Source organism: Callithrix jacchus, chromosome 9 (assembly GCF_049354715.1).
Source record: "Callithrix jacchus isolate 240 chromosome 9, calJac240_pri, whole genome shotgun sequence".
Classification (NCBI taxonomy): Eukaryota; Metazoa; Chordata; class Mammalia; order Primates; family Cebidae; genus Callithrix; species Callithrix jacchus.
The window spans coordinates 67,980,239-68,000,696 of record NC_133510.1 but is presented as its reverse complement, the minus strand read 5'-3'; the positions used below and the strand labels follow the sequence as shown (position 1 = coordinate 68,000,696).

General features: G+C 42.3%; 1 protein-coding gene across 10 annotated transcripts in view; it reads left to right on the top strand.

Moving 5' to 3' along the window:
• The window catches only part of SLC4A8 (solute carrier family 4 member 8), an 89,047-nt gene that overhangs the window by 20,605 nt on the left and 47,984 nt on the right, over positions 1 to 20,458 (top strand). For 7 of the 10 annotated variants that reach the window (XR_013521888.1, XR_013521889.1, XR_013521890.1 and 4 more), the window contains 9 exons: positions 7,629 to 7,775; positions 8,276 to 8,411; positions 9,703 to 9,863; positions 12,533 to 12,721; positions 13,750 to 13,841; positions 15,156 to 15,313; positions 16,381 to 16,468; positions 17,479 to 17,625; positions 18,770 to 18,870. Coding sequence is in view for 7 of the 10 variants with exons in the window: in XM_035256736.3 (XP_035112627.1) it covers positions 7,629 to 7,775; positions 8,276 to 8,411; positions 9,703 to 9,863; positions 12,533 to 12,721; positions 13,750 to 13,841; positions 15,156 to 15,313; positions 16,381 to 16,468; positions 17,479 to 17,625; positions 18,770 to 18,870 (1,219 nt within the window). In the remaining 3 variants the exon portion in view is untranslated. Of the gene's footprint in view, positions 1 to 7,609; positions 7,776 to 8,275; positions 8,412 to 9,702; positions 9,864 to 12,532; positions 12,722 to 13,749; positions 13,842 to 15,155; positions 15,314 to 16,380; positions 16,469 to 17,478; positions 17,626 to 18,769; positions 18,871 to 20,458 lie in introns of all 10 variants that reach the window. The other 3 variants (XM_054238533.2, XM_078336616.1, XM_078336615.1) reach the window with 1 other exon arrangement.

The window sequence follows — 20,458 nt, the reverse complement described above, 5'->3', positions numbered from 1 at the left end:
TAATGGCCAAGAAAGTGACCACAGAATTAGTTTAATGAAGTCACTGGATGGCCAGAATCCAGTTAGTTGGACTGGATTTTATTGGTGCTATCTTCATTTCCTAGTGTCTGTTTGTCATCTTTTCTGCCAGTTTTTACTCAGAAAATTCAAATCCTTGCTTCAGAATCCCAGGACGAGAAACTGATGCCTGATTTTCTCACAGCCACTTGGTCCTTCTTAGCTCTGACCCCCTGCTGAACTTGATTTCATTTTTGCCTATCTCTGATATTTTCAGAAGGCAGGCATTGTGATTGGCTAATGTTTGTGCGAATTGACTGTACTAAAGTAAGCTTTACCTTACTTCCTACAGAACCATCAAAGGCATCTGTAGGATGGATGTCTTCCCCATTATGCCTCAAATCTACCTAGTAGGAATTTAGATATCAAGCAAAACCATTTATTATTCACTCAGCAAACATTTACTAAGCCCCTTCTGGGGTCCCTTTGTGCAGTAATAAGTCAGGGCAGTGAGAACAATTGAATCATCATGTCTTTTGAAGAATGACCTAGCCTGAAACTTTCATAGGACTCGAACATTAGAACCTGGAGTAGCCATCATCTGGACAAGCTCAAGAAGCCATTTGGTCCGTCCTCCTTGTTTTACTTTAACAGTGACAGTGAGTAATTTTAACCAATAAGATGAAATCTAATAATGCAGTTTCTAATATCCAATCACTGCCTCTTTCATTTCTCCTATAAAATTAGATAATACTAGCAGTATACCAGCAGCGGCCCAGTGGAAGTATTTGGAATGGGCTCAAGGAGCAAGGCAAAGTAGAGGTTCTAGCCTGGCCAGTAATCCGTTGTGGGGTTTTAGGGGAGAAGAAACCCATGGTTGGGATGGCTCTATTGAAGAACTGAAAGTCACTTCTCACTGAGGCTGTTCTTAACCTAAATCCAGCTCTGTCTAGATGTACTAGATTTTACAACACCTATGTCATCATTTTAGAGGCCAAAGTGGTTATTTAGTTTTCAATTTTGTTTTGAGACAGGGTCTCACTCTGTCACCCAGACTGAGTGCAGTGGTAAGATCAAGGCTCACTGGAGCCTCAACCTTCTGGGCTTGAGTGATCCTCCCACCTCAGCCTCCCAAGTAGCTGAGACTACCGACATGCACTACCATGCCTGGCTAATTTTTTGTTTTTTTGTAGAGTTGGAGTCTTGCTATGTTACTCAGGCTGGCCTTGAACTACTGAATGCAAGTGATCTTCCTTCTTTAGCCTCCCAGAATGTTGAGATTATAGGTGTGGGTCACTGTGCCTGGCCAGAAGTGGTTGTTCAGGATGAAATTATGCTTTTCATAGCCCATAGATTCTTCATGACCTGCCCCTGCCTGTTTTTCTGTCCTTGTTCATCTTCTTTCCTTCCCTTTTCTGCCTTGCTCTGGCCCTACTAGCTATTCTTTGCCTCAGAACCAGCTCTGCACATTCCTACCTTATGACCTGTGCATTTGATCTTCCCCCTTCTTGGAATACTCTTCTCCCAGGTCTTCTTATGTTCTCTCCTTATCACTCAGATGTCCCTTCTAATCTTCTTAAACTCTCCCTTCTCCATCCTACCCCTTGCCCTAGACACTCTAGCATTTTACCTTATCTGGTTCATAGTAATAATATTTAAATAATATTTTTTTGTTTTCATGTTTGTCCTCCCCAACAAGAATATGTGTCCTGAAGACTTTGTGCTGTTCACTATTGTATCCCCAGCCCCTGGGACAGGATTTGGCACAATTAGGTGACTCTAGTCTGCTGCTAATGCCACCTGTGTTGGTCTCAGTGTTACAGGGATTTTGATAACATACTGTAATGGAACATAATGAGTTAACAAATAGTATTTTATTAAGATGGTATTCAATTTAGCCTTTTCACGCTTTATGCTCTTTATACCGATAATGTCAGGGTCTGGAATCCTACATCTTAGCAGAACCTCCTCTGGCTCTATGTTTTTGTTTCTATGAATTTGCAAGATGACTGTAGGGTCCAGCCCTACAGGGTTCTGTGAGCCCCTCCTGTCTGGTGCAGAGACGAGAAATTATAGAAATAAAAGACACAAGACACAGAGATAGAGAAAAGAGAGTTTGGGCCCAGGGGTCTATTGCTACCCAAATCGTGGAGACCAGCAGTGGCCCCCAATGCCTGGACGCTCTCACTTTTATTGAGTTGCAATCTGGGGGCAGGGTAGGTAGGGCATGGCCTTGGTGGTCGGTGACTGGGGATAGCGTAGATAGTGCATGGCAGTGATAGGATCAAGTACATCACGTGTCATTCAGGTAAGGACTCAGGAATTTCGGGCCCCCAAAGTGAGGTAAGGAACATAATGCATCAGCACCTTTTCCATACTTATCAAGAAAGAACTAAAACATTTAAGTTTTATATTACTATTGCTGATTATCTTTTCTAAGACTAAAGGAACCAGGTACAGAAGTAGAACATAAGAGTAAACATGGAACGTGACCACTGAAGCACAGCATCACATAGAGACAATTAAGCCCCTGGATATCTGTGGGTCTACCTGACAGCCATCAGGCCTTACCACAAGAGCCCGGAGAAGCAGAGTTTTCGCCAAACTTCCCCAGGAAGGAGTTGTCTTGGCCATTTTGGACATCTCCTTCCCTAGCTGGCTAAACAGTGGGCGCTTTCACAGCACTGGCACTGCCGCACATCTGAGGCATCCTCCAGCAGCCCTTATGCATGCATGACAGAGGGCTTAGAGCATCTTGCCTTAGTGTCATTAATTTCACAATGTCACCCCCAGGTTCACACTTCTGACCTGAGAGGCATTAGTAAAAGAATTAAGATCACCTATGAATAACCAAGATCACATATGAATAGCTAATAACTACTACAGTTATATTTCTAGTTACTTTCTTCTTCATTATTTATATGGAAATAGGCTGAGGCCTTTTGCTCCAGCCTTGGTGCTTATGGAATCTCCTCCCTACAGATGACTACATTATGTTCGGGAATCTGCCTGTTAAAAATGACCTGAGATATGCACGAGGCAACAGAGGACTCTCCTGAGGCAGGAGAGTAAGAAGTGTGATTGTACCAGATACTAAACATTTTATCCTCCTGCCTCTCATCTGCTAGAGATTCTAGCAGATCTCTGATCATCTTCTCCTCTAATCCTCACTGTTTCTTTTTTATTTTGCTTTATCACTTTGGAATTTGGAAAACAGGGAGAGCAAATAAAAGGAGAGACAAATAGAGAAAGAGGTGTTAGAGTGGTACCCAAGGCACTTTAACCTGATTTGGAAGTGGAGAGCACTGTCCAAAAAGTTGAGTGCAGCTTTAGGAAACCCCATTACTGGGAAAAGAAGAAGATAAAGAGTTGGCAACTCTTCCCATAAAGTCTCTTTCTCGGGGAAGTCTTCCTGATGAAGCGCTCCATTCTCAGGTCAGTTAGGACTTCATCAATCTTCCCATCCTATGGTGTGTACTTTATTTACCCTAAACACATTCACTTTGGTTACATGTTCCTTTTGTGGCCTCTTTCAGGTCACAGGCAGAGGCCCTCTTAGGTCAGATTATATACTCCTGAAGAGGTCGTAAGGGCTTATGCTCTGCAGGGAGATACTTAAGAGATATTCTATTTGCTGAACATTTGTGGAACAATGACCATGTGTGAAACATTGTACTTCATTATATAGGCATTCTGAGAGAAAGGTCTAACCTGGGACACTGAGGAGCTTGCAAATGAAGAATGGAGAATAAGAGAGATAGCTGCTTAACTTTAATACAAAGCAGAAATAAGTACATGAGAAAAGCACTAACCAAGGGTTCTGGGAATCTATCTATCTATCCATCCATCCATCTATCTGGAGATAGGGTCTCATTCTGTTGCCCAGATTGGAGTACAGTGGTGTGATCATAGCTCACTACAGCTTTGAACTCCTGGACTCAAATGATCTTACTACCTCAGCCTTCCAAATAGCTAGGACTATAGGTGCATGTCACCACACCTGGCTAATTTTTTTTTTTTTTTTTTTTGCACCAATGAGGTCTCACTAAGTTCCCCAGGCTGGTCTCAAACTCCTGGCCTTAAACAGTCTTCCAGCCTTGGCCTCCCAAAGTGTTAGGATTGTAGGCTTGAGCCACTGTGCCTGGACTGGCACTGGGAATTTAAAGGAATGAGGAAGCACATCTGATGGGGGAGATCAGAAATAATACCAAGAAGGAAGATGCATTTGCAGTGCATCTTGAGTAAGTGAGCCAAGTCAGTGTCCAGAAAGCCTTGGCACATTTGTGGAATAGCGGTTTGGTTCTGATAGAGAAAAGAGTATGAGGTGATGGTGGGTACAGCAGCCAAGGCCATGAAGAGGAGATGGAGTCAAAACCAGGCCATTCGGTTGCTGGGGTACATGACAGGTACATATCTCTGGATTCCCCCCCTCCAAAATGTTGATTTTCTGTGAGCTTGTAGGATTTCCACTTTTTATTTCTCTTGAGCTTGTTACTTAGTTATTGAGAGGTCTTTCATTTTATTTTCCCACTGAATATATAATTTGTACTAAAAGAAGAAAAGACTAAAAATGAGGTTGAGTACTGAGCTTGAAGATCCTGAATTCATATGGGTGAGCCATGATCAGAGCTGTAACTAGGAGGATTTGTTTGCAGGGTTAATTTAGTGTGAGAGACGGAAAGGAACCCCTGCTTTGTCCAAGTGGGTGGTTTAGTGGCCTTAATCTATAGAATGTACAGTGATGGAGAAAGAAAGTGGAGTTGAAAATCTAAGGTAACACTCAGGTTTCAAGCCTAGGAAGTTGAGAGAATGGCAAGGCTGTGAATAGAAACACTGAATGAGTATAAGACTGATTTGAGATGGAGGATGGTGACTTTGCTTTGTGACATGTTCAATCACCGTAGATAGAGATTTGAAGGCCATTTGTAAACATGAACTTTGAAAATAGAAGTGTGTTTAGCACTAAAAAGAGAGAAGAAAAGGGCCAAGGACAGAAATCTGAGGAGCCTTCCTTTGGTGGCTTGTTGGGGGTTGGAGCAGCACAGTCAGAGAAGTGAAAGTGAACCAGGGGAGGGCAGTGGCACCGCAGCTCAGGGAGCCCAGAGCATCCAAGTGGTTTGGATACTGCCTGCAACATGGTGGGCTCTCAAGAAAGTCTTTTGAACTAAGCTGAGAGAGATGTAAGATGATGGAGATTTGGTGAATGAGTGATGTGGTGTCCCTACCGAGGGAAGCTTCAGCAGAGACGGGTCAGAAGCCATATGCAGAGGCTGTGGAACAAGGAACTGGTAAGGAAAGGGAGTTAGGGTGTGACTGTTTTTGGAAATGGTTTGATAGAGAAGGAAAGAGGACATGGGAGAGTAGCACTGCTTGGGAAGATTTCTTTTTAAGAAGTCAGGAAAAACCTGTGGCAGGGATGGATGGAAAGGAGAGACTGAGGATAACAGAAGCAACAGGACCCCAGGAGAGTGAGAGGCAATGGGATAGAGTCATACTCATTAACATACTCAGTTTGCAGAGGAGAGCAAGCCAGACTGAGGAAGAGAAGAACTTCTTCCATCTCTTCTCAGTAAAACCTGAAGTGAGGGCTGGGTACAGTGGTTCATACCTGTAATCCCAGTGCTTTGGGAGGCCGAGGCCAGAGGATCGCTTGTGCTTGGGAGTTTGAAACAAGCCAGGGCAACATGTAAGGAACTCGTCTCTGCTAAAAATCAAACAAATTTCCAGGGTGTGGTGGTGCACACTCGAGGTCTCAGCTATACAGGAAGATCACTTGAACCTGAGAGTTTGAGGCTACAATGAGTGGTGATCACACCACTGCACTCTAGCTTGGGCAACAGAGTGGGACTCTGTCTAAAAAAGAAAGGAAAAAAAAAAAAAAGAAAATTTAAAAACTGATGGAATGTCACCTGTTCTCAGCAGGAAGGAATGTAGATAAGGTTGTGGATTTGAAGACAGTGGGCAAGGATTAGAACAGCTCCTTTGGTGGAAGATGTGGGGACTGGGTCTGAGATCTAGAGGGCTGAGCAGCAGTAACCAGGCAGAAATGGGAGAAGACTAAGGCACGGTGCACTGGGCCTGGGAACATCAGCAGCCCCAAAGCTACTGATTCTGGGCTCCGGGTTTGGCAGGAAGGCAAGGGGAAGCCAGGTAGAGGTGACAGAGACCTGGAAATCAGGATCAAAACCAAAGCAGGCTTATTGAAAGAATGAGGCTGGATGTGGTGGCTCATGCCTGTAAACCCAGCGCTTTGGGAGGTGGAGACAGTAGGATTGCTTGGGGCAAGAAGTTTGAGATCAGCTTGGGCAATGTGGCAAGACCCCATCTATGGCAACACCCTGTCTCTACAAAAAATTTTAAAAATTAGCTGGGTGTGGTGGTACACACCTGTATTCCTAGCTACTTGGGAGACTGAGGTGGGAGGATTGCTTGAACCCAGGAGTTCGAGGTTGCAGTGAGGTATGACCATGCTGCTGCCCTCTACCCTGGGCGACAGAGTGAGATACTGTCTCAAGAATAAAAAGAAGGAATAGGAGTGGAGGAACCAAGGAGGGAACACTATTGGGTCACTTCTTTTCTTATGTTCCCCTCTCTTTGTACAATATTTAATGTCTTTTTTTTAACCCTAACCTCACCCTTCTCATGACTTATAACTAGTCTCTTTTAGTATTATTCTAGATTGTATATTCTACAATGCAGACAATAAAATAATGGAAGGTGATCCTAGGATGAATACATCCGAGGCTGTTACAGCTTATTCTAGGCATTGTGTTAAGCATTTTGCATGTAAAACCTTATTTACTACTTATGAAAACTCCAAGCTTTTAATATTTAATATTTAAATAACAAGCTTTTAATATTTCTTCTTAAAGATGAATCACAGAGAGATTAAATTATTCAAGGTCACATGGCTAGGGAATGATGGAATTGAGTTTTGGACACAGGTGGGCTGATTTGAGCCTTACCTGTGCTCTTAACCACTTTTCTGCCTCCCTGCCAAGACCTGCCACACTTGTTATAGAGCAACTATGTTGCAACTGTGTTGCCTTTTTAAAAAATCACTCAATCCCAGCACTTTGGGAGGCTGACAGGCAGATCACGAGGTCAGTAGTTCAAGACCAGCCTAGCCAACATGGTAAAACCCCGTCTCTGCTAAAAATATAAAAATATACAAGTATGCACGGTGGCGCATACTTGTAGTCCCAGGTACTTGGGAGGCCGAGGCAGGAGAATCGCTTGAACCTGGGAGGTGGAGGTTGCAGAGAGCTGAGATCACACCACTGCACTCCAGCTTGGGCAACAGAGTAAGACTTCGTCTCAAAAAAAAAGAAAATCACTCAAATTATCATTGTCATAACAATAACTAACATCTGAATCAGCCTTTACAATTTGCAAAGCACATTATTTCTTTCAGTCTTCACGAGATCTCTGTGAAGTCTGCAGGCATGTGCAGCATGAAGGAAGAGACCCTCAACTCCAAAATCTCTATATCTTTACTCCTGGAAGTCTTTGAAATTTTGTTATTTCAGAGTTGTGACCAGGCCAAAGAACTGTGACATTTTTTCTTAACTATGCTAGGTTTTTTTTTCTACTAAAGGAGTTCTCTCCACAGACCTTCTACTTCTTTCCAGGTCATAGAACTCTGTACGTGGGAGTTCGGATGCCGCTGGGCCGGCAGAGTCATCGGCACCACCGCACTCATGGCCCGAAGCACCGGAGGCGAGGGCGGGGCAAAGGAGCCAGCCAGGGGGAGGAAGGCCTGGAAGCCCTGGCCCACGGTAACAGCCTTGGGAGACTGGGAGATGAAGGGCGGGTTTCCATGGCCCGGAGGCATGGGGAGTCTGAGAGGACATGTGACTGACATTAGCAGCTGGTCTTGATTCTCCAGCCCTTTGTAGGATTTTCAGAGCTTGATTCCAAGAAGAAATGCCTCTTAAGAGTCAAAAATGTTTTCATGAAAACTTCATGGTTCTGACCCCCTAAAATCAGTATCATAATAGGTAAAATCCCTTGCTAGAGAATTAGCCAATCGTTTTGATCAAATTCATCAGTTTTCCAGTTTCTTGTGGGTTTTCTTCAAATGGTCTTCATTCATAAATTTTCTCCCCATGAAACTACTTGTACAGAGTAGCTTTTTCTCTGAGAATAAAGAAATCTTTTTCATCTGCATTTGTGTGGCTGTCTATATATATCCCTAAAGTTGTTAGGTAAGGCAAAATGATATTTCTGTTCTAAGTGTGAGGCTAGAGCAGACCTTTCTCTTTGGTTGATTTCCTAGACACACCATCTCAGCGTGTTCAGTTCATTCTTGGCACCGAGGAAGATGAAGAGCATGTGCCTCATGAGCTGTTTACAGAGCTGGATGAGATCTGTATGAAAGAGGGAGAAGATGCTGAGTGGAAGGAAACAGCCAGGTGAGGCCCTAAAATGGCCTGCATCAAGATCTGCTTGGGTAGGCAAATGTGTACCTTTCAGCAAGTGACAGTCCTGCCTGCTTTGTTTCTTCTTGGGAGAAGCTGTGACTGACATGGGGACTGACATTCTAGGGTCTCTGGTGGAAATCTTTGATGTTGGCCTTTATGTGATGCCTTTGTGATACCTATGCCAGTTAACCTGGAGCATGGGATTGGTGAAATAAACAGAGGATATTCAAGGGGTCTCCTCTAATTTGTTTGGGGCTCAGAGTAAGTTTATGGGCTATCTTGGTATTACTGTAGGTCTGGCTTAGAAGATGTGGACAGGGCCACCTTGGTGGGGACCTAGTTAAGCAGACATAGTATAGGTCCAGACTTCTTCTGCAGGTGAACCACAGGGTTCAAATTCACTGGCAGTCAAGAGTTTTTGAGACTGTAACTTCCTCTGGGACAATTCAACCTCATAGAGACCCTTGGGATATAACCAGCCTGACTGTTGGCTTCCTGGAGTGATTGTAGAATAACTGCTTGTCTGAGACTCAAATCCCCGAAGAGCCCTCAGGAGGCATGTCTAGGCTCTTCTAGTAACTGACCAGTGAACTTTACAGATTATGCCTGAGACTCAGGGAAGGGGGGAGGTGGGTAATTAACAAAGCGTGGCTCTAGCTCTCACTGAAACAGCTCTTGCTGAATGCCTGCTGTATTGTGAATGTTATGGGTTGAGAGATTTAAATGGGCCAGTTGACCTGGTATCAAGTGAAAAGGAAATTAGTCTTTTGTTATTCGGTCTTGACATACTTCTAAAGGTCACAAAGAACACTGAACACTAAAGGTCACACAGGACAGAGATAAAAAGAAAAATATCATTTTATTAATGTGATTTGTCAATGTGTCCAAGTAATAGAGATTAAATCTATTTTTTAATTGTACAGGTAATGCATGCTCATTATAGAACTTTTAAGAATAAAGATAAGCAAAAAGAAGAAAAAAATTATCTGTAATCCTGTAACTGCAGGGTTAATGAGGAGTATAATATTTGGTGTCTTATACATGTATGTGTTTGACTTTAAAATTTTTCTTTAAATAAGAATGGAATTAAACTATACTCAGTCTTGCAGTGTTCTATTACCTGCTTTTTTAACTTACCAATGTACCCTGAACATATAGATTAGATTTTACAGTGCTCAGTATGACTATTCAGATAGCTTCCTCTATGGCTTACGTTGAAGATTCTCTCTTGAAAATTCCTCATTTTCTATCTTTGGCATCTAGCTATTTGTAATGCTTTCAGGTGGCTGAAGTTTGAAGAAGATGTTGAAGATGGAGGAGAACGCTGGAGTAAGCCTTACGTGGCAACCCTTTCATTGCACAGTCTGTTTGAGCTAAGAAGCTGCCTTATTAATGGAACAGTCCTTCTGGATATGCGTGCAAATAGCATAGAAGAAATTTCAGGTAAATTGGGGAAGGGAAAACAGAGAGACTTTCTTATACATTTAAGAAGTGTGGGAGGAAAAAAGAGTGTGGTGTGGCAGAAAGAATACGGTGGCTTGTATGTCCTTGGGTAAGCCACAACCTTCCTAGCCTCAGTGTCCTTGGCTGTGGGAAGGGTTTCAGGTGAATATATGACTCTACCTACTAAACAGGTGTATTATGGGATTCAAATGACATGGTGTTAAATTTTCATTTGTCTGTTCATTCAGCAAATATTTTATTTTGTATCTGCTATATACTTGATGACGTGCTAGGCAAGGGGGAATAAAGTCCCCTCGGGTGCAGTGGCTCATGCCTGTAATTCCAGCACTTTGTGGGGCTGAAGTGGGTGGATAACTTGAGCTCAGGAGTTCCAGACTAGCCTGGTCAACATCGTGAAACCCTGTCTCTACAAAAAATAGAAAAATTAGCTGGGAGTGGTGGCTTATACCTGTAGTCCCAGTTATTCAAGAAGCTGAGGCACGAAGATCGCTTGAGCCCTGATGGTCAAGGCTGCAGTGAGCTGAGATTGTGCCACTGCACTCCAGCCTGGGTGACAGAGTGAGACCCTCCCTCTTAGAAAAAAAAGGAAGAAACGGTTCCTGCCTTCAAGGAGCTCACCCTCAAATGGGGGAATAGCCATGGAAATGACAATTAAAATAAGTGCAACAACAGAGAAATGCTTGATAGTAATTAGGGAAAGGGGCAACTGGAGGTTGTGTGTAGAAAAAAGAGTAAACAGAATTAAAGACTTTTAATTATAGCATCTAGGGCAGATATGCAGGAGCTTGAGCCAAAGTGCCCCTACTTCTTCAGTAAGATGTGAAGGGGAGATGTCTGATTGTGCTTCCTGAAGTGATTGAGTGTTAAGTTAGTATATTTGGGGCCTGGATAGAGAAACACCTGGGCGTATGAGGGACTTTTCCCTTGAATTGGTTCTGTTTGGCTGGACAGGTTAAAGAAATATTTCTCCAAACCTTTCTTTATTTCAAGCATTCAAGTAATTCTGTCTCTCTGGGATCACAGGAGGACCCAGGGGAGGGTAAGCACTGATGGGATATTGGGTCCCCTTCTTTTTCAAGAAGGTGCCTCAGAAGTATCGCTCTGACTGCCTGGGAAAGATGGAATTCTCATGTGTACCATTGGAGTCCCATTTTGCTAACTTTTGACTATTTGTCTGAAATTCCATGAATGTCCCTTAAAAGGTTGTTTGTTAGGGAGAAGAATCCCTGGGAGCTATTGAAGCTGTTTAAAACTCTTTGTAAACAACAGCAGCCACTGGAGAGTTTTGGACAGGGTAATGATCAATCAGATTTTGCGTATTGTAAAGATAATTATGACAGTTCAGTTGAAGGGAGAAATGCATTAAGCTATTGCAGTAGTTCAGGTGAGATGTCACCTGCACTGTAGGCAGTGATAGTAAGAGATGGCTAATTTTTCTCCTGAGAACTTTAGGTGATAAGAGAGACAGGAGGCAGTAGATAGAGGGAGACATGAGGTGTATGTTCTTTCTTTTTCCCCCGAGATGAAGGGTCCTAAAGCATGATTAGAATATTGGGGTGGGGTGGGGAAGGAACCAATGCATATAAAGGTTAAACATATAGAAATATGGCTCTTCAGCTTAATTATGGAATAGATTAGCCTCATTTATTCCTTCTAGTACTTGGATAGTCATGGATGGAATTAGAAATTGAGGATAGGTTGAGAGTTTTGGGAGGCTTTTGAAGTATTATGTAGAACTGAAGTAAAAGTGCTATGATTCTTCACATCAGGTACCTAATATAGTCATAATATTTTAGTGATAAGGATCAGTAAAGTATATCAGGAGAATCAGCACTCTCTCTATATTATCTCATTTAATTTTCTGTAATACCCTCTAACGTAGGTAATATGAGTTCCATGTTACCGATGAAGAACTGAGGTGTAGAGAGAGTATGTATCTTGCCCAAGATCACACAGCTAGAAAGTGGTGGAAGAAGGAAGGAATGTAGGCCTTTAACTCCAGAACATACTGGAGTTATACTGATAACTTCTATGTTTACTGACACTTATCACTAGGTATTGAAATTTTTTTCCCCTCAACTCCGTTGGCCTTGATAGGTTTCAAGGTGATGCTTATTGGTAATTGTCTGGGGTGAGTGGTTAGTTAACTTAATTTTTCTTATAGATTCCTCTTCTAAATAGCCCTTTGGAGTTCTACAGTTATAATTCTTCTTGACAATCACAGCAATGTCAAAATCTTGGAGGAAGGGAATGTAGGAAAAATTTAGCAGATGACAGAACAAAGTAGGTAATAATGTGAGCTTTCAAATTATATAGTCCTGAATTTGAATCCCAGCTCTGCAAACTACTAGATGTAAGACCTTGGAGAATTTTCTAGCATTTGGGCCTCAGTTTCCTCATTTGTGAAAATTTTTGTACTAGTACTCAATAGTTTCTATGCCTAATCATAATAATTTGTTGCATGAATAACTTTTCACAGTCACTATCATCAAATAGCACTTTCCAACATGAAGCTGAAATTGTACCTCAATAGCTCTAGTGGAGCTGCTTCCCCCTACTCCATGCCTTTACCCCATTCCACCTGATGTTGGCCTCCTTGGGTTTATTAACCCTCAGTCTTAGTGTTCATGTGAGTGCCTACTTTCTAGACCTGATCCTGGATCAGCAAGAACTGTCCAGTGACCTGAATGATAGCATGAGGGTTAAAGTGCGGGAAGCCCTTCTCAAAAAGCATCATCATCAGAATGAAAAGAAGAGAAACAACCTCATTCCCATTGTTCGCTCCTTTGCTGAGGTTGGCAAGAAGCAGTCCGATCCACATTTGATGGATAAACATGGTAAGATTATTAGGTGATTTTTTTCTCTTTATTAATAAGAAATTTGGGAACTAGTTGGAGATGCTGACTTACCAGAGGTTGGGGCTGTATTTGTCTAATATGTTTCCATGTCCACTTAGGCACTTAGTACTTTTTGGAGACTGGTAAGGTAGGTGGCTGGGACTGCTGCCCATCTCTCTCTCAGAGCCCTAGGGATGCATTCCTCAGATAGTTAGTTCTCAGCAGACCTAAGGTGAGGGACTTATGCCCTAGGGTGGCCTCAGAACTGATGTAGCTTTTGAGAGATATCCATAATGGGGATAATTTGAGACCAGAGAAGGTAAATTGGAGCTTTTTAGGAGTAGACAAATGTCTTAGGTTAGGGAGGCAAAATACAGTAGTGGAGGCTCTTGAGTCAGACTTGTAGGCTTGTGATTCTGGCTTTACCACTCACAAAGTGTATGCCTTTGGGCAATCTACTAAGCCTCTTTAAGTCTCACTTTCTTTCCTATAAAATAAGAGTACAGATAGGACCTACTCTGTAAATTTATTGTGAACTTCAACGAGTTAATCTATGTAAGGTCCTTAGCCAGATGCATGGTGGATGATAAACACTCAGAATTTCGGCTGCTGTTTGGTTCCTTTTCCTGTGGCCAGGCAGGGCCTCATCTACACTCATTTCCTGAATATTACCCATACTGAAGCACCATGAGCAGGGGATATGCCTGGGAATCTATATTTTTGAAAAGTTTTCCATAGATGTCTCTCATAAGCATGTCTGGTTAAGGATCACTGCCCTAGTAGAGAAATAAAAGAGGGTCACAAATGTGTTCAGAAAGCAGGTGCAGAAGTAGTAAGAGCTCTGTCCTCCCTTTACCACTAACTAATAGGTAAGGAGAAAGGTGTATGTGGGTCTTGACTTTGTAGTCATCTTAACCTCTTCTCTATGTAGGCTTTGCAGGAGAAGGCAGAGCCAGTTGATGGATAGATGGGGTGTCAGAGGGGAAAAGCGCAGGTAATCAGGATTTTGATTGATTTTCTCCAAATAGGTCAAACTGTGTCCCCTCAGTCTGTTCCAACTACAAGTCTTGAAGTAAAAAATGGAGTGAATTGTGAACATAGTCCTGTGGATTTAAGCAAGGTGAGCAGAATCATGGGAAATTGGCTTCTAGGCCTAAGGTTATTTTTAGTGGAATCCAGAGTTCAATTTCTGGATTCTGGTTAAGGTTTAGTGTTTCAAGACACTTTTCCCAAGACTAGAGCCCTTTCGTCATAAAGGAGGCCCATCTGGGTATGTCTTTTCCCTTCTACTTCAGCCTGGATGAAGCTGACTCAGCAGTTACTTCCTCCAGATTTAATATGCTGAAAACTGAGGCTAGCTACTGAGAATCTTCCCTAACACAGATCTCTGGATTTTTCAATTATTTTTTTGGTACCTGCTCTACAGCAGTTCTTCTCACCCCCAAGGGTTTTGCCAAAACAATATTTTGGATATCTATTTAGAGACAGATGTCTCCTAAGACTAACTCATGGTTGAAGCTCTCCTTGAGGACTGTGACTTTGGTATCTGAGGCCTTCTGCAGTAGCAGTACCTCACTGCAGCTTCTGGTCCAAGCCTTGGTCTCCCTGCCTCCAGCCTCTCCTTGCTCTGGTCTATCTTTAACCCTGTGTTTCTAAAACACAGATAGTGTCATATCACTTTCTCTGTAAGGCTCTTCATTTTATTTAGAGAACCTGAAACCTCTGACAGAACATTTGAGTATTTAAAAAGGGAAAGAATGTGACCCAGAGCTTCAGAAACACTTCTCTTGGAGGTAGCTTGGAGGAATGGGATTGAAATCATAATAGCTAGTTTTAAAATCTGAATTTATACCTTAAAAGCTCTGTGGTTCTGGGCAAGTCAACTTCACCTCTCTGGGTTTCAGATGCTTCATTTTTTGTCTTTTAGTGGGATGAATACAATCTGTCATATCCTCCTCCTGGGGTTTTTGTAAGGATTAAATAAAATAGTGTGAGAAAACATTTGCTAACCGTAAAATGACATATGAGTGTATGGTATGAGGAGGGTGATTGATATTTACGGTGATAGGGCCAGGTGCAGTGGCTCACACCTGTAATCTCAGTACTTTGGGAGGCTGAGGTATGTGGATCGCATGAGACCAGAGTTTGAGATTAGTCTGGCCGACATGGCAAAAATCCATCTCTATTAAAAATATAGAAAAATTAGCTGGACATGGTGGTGCATGCCTATAATTCTAGCTACTAGGGAGCCTAAAGCACAAGAATTGCTTGAACCTGGGAGGCGGAGGTAGCAGTGAGCTGAGATTGTGCCTCTGCACTCCAGCGTGGGTGACGGAATTAGACTCTGTCTCAAAAAAAAAGTAAATAAAAAATTTAAAAATGATATTTTAGGTGGTAGTTCCCAAGTTGTCAGAGGATTCTTTTGGACTTTCAGGTAGACCTTCATTTCATGAAAAAAATTCCTACGGGGGCTGAGGCCTCCAATGTCCTGGTTGGCGAGGTGGATATTTTGGACCGTCCCATTGTTGCCTTTGTGAGACTGTCTCCAGCTGTTCTTCTCTCAGGCCTAACAGAAGTGCCAATCCCAACAAGGTAAAGGCAAAGATAAAACTCATGCATTCTATCCAGAGTTCAAATTTATGCAGTGCTGGTAGAAGAAACCAGTTAATATCGAAATTTAGAATTAATTAATTTTAGGAATGGTGTTTACAATTCAGCAGAAAAGCCAGATGTGCTGGTGTGTGCCTCTAGTCCCAACTACTTGAGAGGCTGAGGCAGGGGGATTACTTGAGCCCAGGAGTTTGAGCCTTCAGTGAGTTAGAATCCTAGGATTGCACCATGGCACCCCAGTGTGGGCAACAGAGTCAGACCCTGTCTTAAAAAAAAAAAAAAAAAACCGCAGTAATCTCAGAAAATGAGGTATATTTGATTAACTGCCATGAAGAAGAATTCTGAGATTTCTGAGGCTGTGACTGCACAGCACCTAAAGCCCTGGAAATAGAGAATTGAAGAGCATTCAAAGGACATAGCAAGGGCCAATAACTTGTTAAAATAGGAAGCCAAGTGTTATCTTCTCAGTTCTATAAAGCCATATCACAGGGAAACGCCTCTTAATGAAGGTATTTGTTTCTCTTTACACAATTCTGGCAGGGTTTACATGGTTTGCAAATGTGCACACATTTGTTCAAAAGGCTGTTCATACACTCTGAAGGTGGTGATGCTGGTGATTCAGAGCCCTGCTACTTACAGGGAGTATTCAGATGTCCAGAACACAATTTAGACTCCTCTGTAAGGCTTGATCATTTCAACCTTCTCTCCCCATCATTTTCTTATTAGAAAAATAAATGGAATTCAGATAACCTTGAATTTGCACCACAATGCCATGTTTTGAAAAAACGTCTTTTCTACAGCTAGGAACCATAAGAGATATAACTACATTATTGAATGATGCCACACAATAGCATCAAATGCCCATAGTGGAGCTATTATTAGGTCAAGGCAACTCAAAGTGCTCCTTCATTACTGTCTCCTTTTTTTTTGAAGGTACAGTGATGATTTCTGTATGACAGGAGAGAGAAATCTTATGCTATTTAGACAGGACTAAGATGGCACTCCTTTATATTTATTTACATCATTTCCTCCTCTGTGTGTTTTGCCAGATTTTTGTTTATCTTATTGGGTCCAGTAGGGAAAGGTCAGCAGTACCATGAGATTGGCAGATCCATGGCCACCATCATGACAGATGAGGTATGTGCAACTTCTGCTTCATTCTTCCCATCTCATAAATATTTATTGAATGTTTACTCTGTGCCAGGCACTGTGCTAGTTGTTGGGGATAAAATACTTTCCATTGCAATGTCTGCTGGGAAGTAGTTCAACTGAGAGCCTAGTGTAGAAGGACCAAGCTCTAGCGGATTTTTCTTCCTATGTTATCTCCCATGTTTTGAGTAATCAAGGATGCAGAGAAATCTTTTTCTGGGGAAACTATTGCTGTCATGTAGGATATATAGAGAAATATATTAAGGTTGGCTTAACTTTCAAGAGAAGATGGTTAATTAAATACATTCAAGCTATTTACATAAAGAAACCTCACTCCTGTTCCACTAAATGAGATCAGTTTGTGTAAGCTCATGGGTATGACCTCAGGCAGTGTAGTATGAATGTCTTAACTAGTCTGTACCAAAACAACCAGACAATTTGACATTGTATTGAACCCACAGTGCATCCTCTGGAAAGAACTGCACCACTCTGTAAGCTGCAAAGTAGGACTTTCAAGCCATATGCCTTAGGGAGAAGAAGGAGGTGTGGTCTGTTTTTTTGTCAGCTTTCTTTGATTGAGAGGCTTAATTCATGGAGGACCTTCACCAGTAATTCTAGCCCGTGTTTCCAACCTTTATGATCAAGAAAATTTTCCTCTCAACCTGGGAAAGCTGATGAAAAAAATATTTCTTTCATACATCTTGTTTTTCCTTCCATCCTTTGTGGAGATAACATATTTGTATACCTTTAGAGTCATGTCTTACCTCTTCTTATACTAGCAGACGTATATTTAGTTCTTTTTGATGCATCTCATTTCTACACTTGTTTTTTAAATCCTTTTATCCTTATACTTCTCTAAGTGCTAAAGTTTCTGCATCTCAGATCCCCCTAATAGACATAAAAATCAAGAGGTTTTATCCATTTTTCACCAGATCCATTGGTGATTGTTTCATGTAAAGTTTCTCTTAACTTTCCTGAGGGTTTTTTCTTCTCTGTAGATTTTTCATGACGTAGCATATAAGGCAAAAGAGCGAGATGATCTCCTTGCGGGGATTGACGAGTTCCTTGACCAGGTGACGGTGCTCCCTCCAGGAGAGTGGGATCCCTCCATTAGAATTGAGCCACCCAAAAATGTCCCTTCCCAGGTAATGTATGCACGTCACCCAGTGTGACTATTGTCACTGACTGCCCACCATGGACAAAGCAAAGACCATATGGGTATATGCTAAATATATCAAGATGCAGCCCTCTTTTGGTGCACCTAGAATGTCAAAACAGTAATAAAAATGACTTTGGGCTGGGTGCGGTGGCTCATGCCTGTAATCCCAGCACTTTGGGACACGGAGGCAGCTGGATTACCTGATGTCAGGAGTTCAAGACCAGCCTGGCCAACATGATGAAACCCTGTCTCTACTAAAAATACAAAAATAAGCTGGGCATGGTGGTGCCTATAATCCCAGCTACTCAGGAGACTGAGGCAGGAGAATCACTTGAACCTAGGAGTTTGAAGTTGCAGTGAGCTGAGATGGTGCCACTGCACTCCAGCTTGGGTGGCAGAGTGAGACTCCATCTTAAAAAAAAAAAAAAAAGAAAGAAAAAGATATAAATTGGCTCAGGGCTCAGGTGTGATGGCTTCAGTCGGGATTACCTGGGGATGGATTTTAAGCCAAATTTTGAAGGATCGATATGAAATGGCAGAGAAGAGAAGAGAAGAATAGAGAACATTTACTGGGACTACATTGTATGCAAGTCATCAAATGAAAAGAGCAAGTTGTATAGAGAGAGCAAATAGAGTATCTGTTATTTTTCTGACATATTAAAGATGGGAAAGGAGCTCCTACTATGTACTAGACACCAGCCAGGTGCTTTATATATGCAAATTCAGCCTTCTCAGGAACATCCCTCAAAAGGTACTGTTATTTCTAGTTTTACAAATGAGGAATAAAACTACCTTCTAGGGCAAGATTTTAAGGTAAAGTAAGATTGCACAGAGGCAGATTTGAAACTGGAACTTAGGTCATATCTGATGCCAAAGCCCCCTTTTTTCTGTTTGCTGGCAAGGCATAGTTAGGAGTCAGGTACTATGGAACAGGAGGTGACATTATGCGGGTGTGTGTGTGCGTGTGTGTGTGTTTCAGTAAAGTCGATAAACTGCTTCAGTTAATGAATTTGAAAGCTACACTTGGGCATTTTTGGTTGCTTTTGGGTTATCCCATTGCCACTCCCCTCTGATAGCAGGAGGGAAAAATAGATGTTAACTTTACTAATTTTGTGGTCTTCTGTTAAAAGGAGAAAAGGAAAATGCCTGGAGTTCCGAATGGAAATATTTGCCACATAGAACAGGAACCACATGGGGGTCACAGTGGGCCAGAACTTCAGCGCACTGGGCGGTAAGTCCTGGGATGTTTCATAGCAATGCTGCTTCTTAGGTAGAAGTTATGTGAAAAAATGAGGCATCCTCTTTCTTTCAAACTTCTTCTTTGTAGTGGGAATTTATTGGCTGAAGAATGACTTTTCAAATGGAAACACTGACTAGAAATATTATGAATATATCAAATATCATATTCATTCATTCAAGTTTCTCAAATCACCTACCATGTTTTGTCTCACCTCCAGTCCTTCCTACCATGGTTCCCTCTGATTTGAACACTCTTCCTCTTCCTCATCTCCTGGCTAACTCCTACATATCCTTAGTCTCAGTTCTTGTGTCACTTCCTTTGGAAAGCCTTCCAGAACTCTCTGTGGATGAAGTCAGGTGTACCTGCTATGTAATATCACAGTATTGAGCTCTGACCTCCCTTCTCCACATTACAGCCTTTATCATACTTTATTATTATTAGTTGATTTATTGTCTTTTCTGCTAGACTGTTTGTTCTAAAACAGAAGGGGCTCATTATATTACTAGGACCCAGCACAGTGCCCTGAACAGAGTAGACTCTCAATATCTGCTAAATGAATGAATACCTTTAGAATGATGTCTGTTCTGTCGCATGGAATGGACTAGGTATGATAAATTTTGAGTGATCATTTTAGGTTAAGAAACTCCCTTAGGGCAGGAAGATAGGTACTATTTTAGGTGTGTGTGCCTCAGAATAGGCAATCTGCTCTTCTAGGCCAACTTTTTTTGGGGGGAGGGGAAGGAGTTTCACCCTGTCACCCAGGCTGGAATGCAATGGCATGATCTCAGCTCACTGCAACCTCTGCCTCCCAGGTTCAAGCGATTCTCTTGCCTCAGCCTCCCAAGTAGCTGGGATTAAAGGCACGTACCACGATGGCTGGCTAATGTTTTGTCTTTTTAGTAGAGATGGGGTTTCATCATGTTTGCCAGGCTGGTCTCGAACTCCTGACCTCAAGTGATTCACCCGCTTTTGCCTCCCAAAGTGCTGGGATTACAGGTGTGAACCACCATGCCCGGCCTCTAAGCCAACATTTTAAGGACAGATGTCCGAGGAGAAGGCAGGTGAGGGAAGCAGGTCCCTAGACTGGGAGGTTTTATTCCCTAAGTCAGAAAGTGGTAAAAGAGAATGATATTTTAGGTTGGTGTGACATTCAGAGGTGTCCCCAGATCATGAGAGAAGGTTGAGACTATGGCTGTGTCTCTGTTAAGCTGTACTGTTAAGAAGGTTCTGCTGGGTAGAGATTCTCAGGACAGGACTCAGATCATGGAAAGCAGCTTTTATGTCCTCTAACCTCTTGCTTTCTTCTTTCTGCCTCCTTGCTTGAGGCTGCTTTGCTTACTTTTCTGTCCTCAGCACTCTACCCAGTAGAAACTCAGGGTTGTTTTGGAATTGTGGAAAGCATTTTATTTTTCCAATCTTAGAAATTCAGGGAAAAGCCAGGAAAGGAGAGAGAGAAACAGGAGACAATGGCACTTGACTAGCAGTTGTCCTGTACAGGGGCATGTTTTCTGATAGGAAGAATGTATTGGAGTGTAGGGGAAGATGGCTGTGCTCTGGAAGGGAGCATGGGTGGAAAGAA